Here is a 4,155-nt window from a genome sequence, read left to right on the forward strand (position 1 = left end):
TAAACAGTTTCTGCCTTAAAAAAATGTCTGGAATGTGATGGGAGTCCAGATTAAATGCAGATAGCAGAAATTCCCCGGAACGCCATATTTACTGTCTCCATAATTAACCATATAGTGGAGTAAAAACAGCACTTTTCTTAATCCAAAGAGCGGAGATTTTGTCATTAAAATAATATATATCAGCAGATCTGGTGGACGTGGATGGAAAGAAGCTAAATACAGGAGGTAACGAAGATTTACTTGTTCTCGATGAATAGTAAGCTCTTATGCCAAGCACGGTCTTCTGTTATCGCACATACAACAAAATTGCACGACTGCCTAGTCAAAACTTCTTAGATTGACGCTCTCTATGGGGAGTCAACAATCTAATTAACTGTAAGAAATGGGTTAGAAAATATATTCTTTAAATGATTTAAAAAATTATTAGTAAATATTTACACACACATATATGTGTATATATATATATATATATATATATATATACACATTCTGCAATTATCCCTCTGAACGGATAACCAACTAGAATGATTTGATTAAAAATACTATTTAACAGCGTGATAATTATTAAAAACGCACTGTAAGTGGAAATCCCCACCTGAATAAACACCTTGTGTACACGTGGTAACAGGTACCACAAGCACGGCTAGTTATCTACGCAAGGCCTTAGAGAAGATTTTAATTATGACTAGTTCCAGTGAGTAAGCAACGTATGTTTAAAAATCTCAAGATTGTAAGCTTGCGGGCAGGGCTCTCTCCACCTAATGTATCGGTTTGTCTTAGTCTGTCAATTCCCGTCTTGTCATACCCCTTGAATATATGTATTGTATTAAGCGCTGTTTAAATTGTTGGTGCTATATAAATAATAAGCTAGTAATGTTTGTATGTAGTCGTCTTGTGTACATGTGGACGAGGCTGCGTGTAGACACACATGCATTTTACATACTCAATCACTATGCGTGTATTTCCACCATTATGGCTCCCACTCCTTCCTTGGATAACAAGTTTCATTGTCTTTTATTATTTCATTAAACAGGTATAAGCAAAATCACGCGTTTATCGCTCATACTCATTGATTATGGGAGAACGACCGCAGCATCATTATATAAATATCATTTATAGAATCAACCAAATTATTTAAAAATAGGTTTTTATTATTTACACATAAACATCATATTAAACTTTTATAAAAAGTCTCAAACTTATGAAAAATGCAGAAACTGTGTAGTTCCAATACTAATTTTCTCTATTTTAGAGAGAAGGGATTACTCTGAGGATAGTACCACAGACACTAGGCTCTTTATGCCCATAAAAATATAGAACATGACCCTCTTTAAAACATTTGTGTACAAAAATAGATATATATACATACAGCTAGAACATTTTTTTTCAAAAAAATAAAAGAGCCAGAGGGAAATGCTCTTTGATGCAGTCTCAGCCCACTGGGGCTCCGAGGGTTAATTCAGAGCGTGTTCAACCTAACTGCAGACATCTAGTAATAGGCATGAAATAGTTAACAATGTTTTAGTTTTGGTCCACAATGTTAAGGAGGAATGTCAAAATAGTAATTCTGCCATTCATGTAGAATCGTGGGGTCTAAAAGTTATTGAAAGGGAAATAATGAAAAGAATGAAATCAAAATCTTTCAAACATTATAGAACGTGAAAAAACAGGATTACACATATGTAATAGATATGAACATATATGAATATATGGAAACCTCCCCTCAAGTGAACAAATGTGAGGGGTAAAATTAAATCTCCTTGTATTTTGAAATTAGTCTTTTTGTTGTTGTTTTCTGGATCTTGTAGGGTTAAAATATCTTGCGTGTTGATCGAGTCTGCATCATGGAAAAGTAGCTTTTTTTTTTTTCTCTCTTCTCCAACGTTTCCACGCACCTGCAGAAGAAGAAATATGCAATGGATCAATATGAGTCACACCAAGGGAGGAGGGCCCAGACTGAGTGGCGCCTGGGAGGAAGTCAGCTATTGCCCTCAAGGGTTGATAACATCTTGGCTCTGCTAATAGTGTGAAGTGAAAGCCAGCTTCCTTCTGCCCAACTACTTAATTTCCCCACTTGTAATCTACAGAAACATTAACAACAATATTAAAAAACTGGAGACATTTTCCTAATCTACGTGTGATTTTTTTCTCTACAGAGAAGAATGTTTTAGAACTCTATAGCCTACAGTGACAGGAGCCCAAAGGGTACAAAAAGATTGTAAACGCGTTCTTACCTGTGAATTAGATTTGACAGCTTTTTTCAGTGGCAGACGCTGGCGTCCCCTTTGTTTGCTAGTTCTGAGAAGTCAGATTTCTGCAAAGGAAGAGAAGGTGTCGTTAATTTCAGCTGGTCGTGAATAGAAAGTTATAGTAATCTAAAAATAGGATCAGGTTTACGACTTCACAAAGTTGCTTGGCTGAGAGTTAATAAAGAATGTGGCTGATGCCTACCTGTAGGCTCAGGATGCTGTTGCCCACGCTATGTTCTGGTTCTTCACCCAGGACTATTTGCAGATCGAAAATGTAGTCGATGACATGCTGAAGGATCTCTACTTGGCTTAGTTTGCTCCCCTGGGGGATCCCCGGCACCAGCTCTCGTAGTTTGGAGTAGCAGTCGTTCATGTCATACAGAAGACCTACAGGTTCGTCCATTCCTGGACCTTTGTGGCTACTGCCTCTTGCAATGGCCAGACTCTGCTCAGACAAGCAGCAGACAGCCTGGTAACAGCTGGCCATGGATCTCACTGGGCTGATGGCTTTCATGGTTGCTGGTATCAACAAAGTGTGTGGATCTTCAGTGACCACGTGGGTTCAGAGGACTCGCTGCTGGATCCTAAGCGAAGCAGAAAGTTCCCAAAATGTGGACAGATCTTGGATCTTGTTATCGCGAAAGGCTCTGGAACTCCAAACAAGGTTCTCGATGCGCTTTCAATCGCTAAGCTCTTGTGTGTGCCTGTCACTACTACCGACTCACTTTCCTATTTATAGCCACAGTCCATCACTCCCTCCCCCTAACACCCAAGCCCTCCCTCTCTCCCCCCTCTCCCCCTCCCTCTTCGCCCCACCGGTTCATAATATTGAGATAACAGCTGGTTGAACACTTTCAAACAGCTTATCCTGGGGGCTGGAGACAGTATCATTAATGTCACAGTGAGAGGGACAGGGAGGTGGGAGGAGATTGATCCCCTGGCACCATTTAATGCAATGCTCATTTAGGGCAACCAGAGCACGTGAGAATGTAAATAGTGTGCAGAGTAATTAGCGTCTTCTAAAAATACGTTTATTTCATCGTAAATAGATGCCAAAGTGGGATGTGCGTGGAAAATACACGCATTGCAAATAAACAACCAAAACGATCACTGTGCTACAGAGAAACTCGTTTAAAGTCATAAGAAACTGAAATACAGAAATGATGAGATTGCTTATAATGCTATACAAATTAAATGACTTGACTTATATATATATATATATATATATATATATATTATATATGAAACCCCACATATCTATTACCCATTATATATATATACATATATATTATATATAAAACTCCATGTAAACCTTAATATTTAGCTATGTGTGCATTTATTTGTATCTGTTAATGTGTATCTTGTTGTTTTCATCACCTCTCCTGCTTTTATTCTGTGTTCTATAGTGTAAAATCCATTATTCTCTATCCCCCCCCCCTTCCCTCTCCCTCTCTGACCTCCAGACTTTCTGGCGTCAGGAATATTATCCTGAGAGCTGGGAGGGAAAAAGGATGGGAACTGAATGAGCAAAACAGATTCAGGGTTAAATACGTGTCTAGATCTGAATCTATATCACACATATACACATTTAACTAACTGAAGACTAGAGAGAGAGATCGATCGATCGATAGATGATCGATCGATGATAAAGTTAAGTGTTTTGACTAATTAGTATAGATGATGGGTTTAAGTGTATTTCCTAACTCGTATTACGTTTGTCTTTATGTGTCAAGCTCAGAAAGCTAGGTTTTTGCGTATTATGTAAAGATAATGGTGGCTCATATATAATGCATACATTAAATGATAATATCGGTGTGTGATGGAATGTTATTTACTACTTGCCTTTATATAGTAGTTACTTTAAAATTGGCTAGGGAAAATAACCAGAAATCAGTTCAGGAATAAC

The 4,155-nt window shown here is 38.0% G+C and overlaps 1 protein-coding gene across 1 annotated transcript; it reads right to left on the minus strand.

Moving 5' to 3' along the window:
* Nucleotides 1-1,130: 1,130 nt before the first annotated feature.
* Nucleotides 1,131-2,865, minus strand: ID3 (inhibitor of DNA binding 3). The gene is made up of 3 exons (XM_053454457.1): nt 2,452-2,865; nt 2,235-2,314; nt 1,131-1,895 (listed from the first exon to the last, which is right to left on the minus strand). Exons 1-2 carry the CDS (start codon nt 2,761-2,763, stop codon nt 2,261-2,263), a joined length of 366 nt encoding a protein of 121 aa, XP_053310432.1. The 5' UTR covers nt 2,764-2,865; the 3' UTR covers nt 1,131-1,895; nt 2,235-2,260.
* Between the last annotated feature and the right edge of the window lie 1,290 nt (nt 2,866-4,155).

This window comes from Spea bombifrons, chromosome 2, assembly GCF_027358695.1.
Source record: "Spea bombifrons isolate aSpeBom1 chromosome 2, aSpeBom1.2.pri, whole genome shotgun sequence".
NCBI classification, from domain to species: domain Eukaryota; kingdom Metazoa; phylum Chordata; class Amphibia; order Anura; family Pelobatidae; genus Spea; species Spea bombifrons.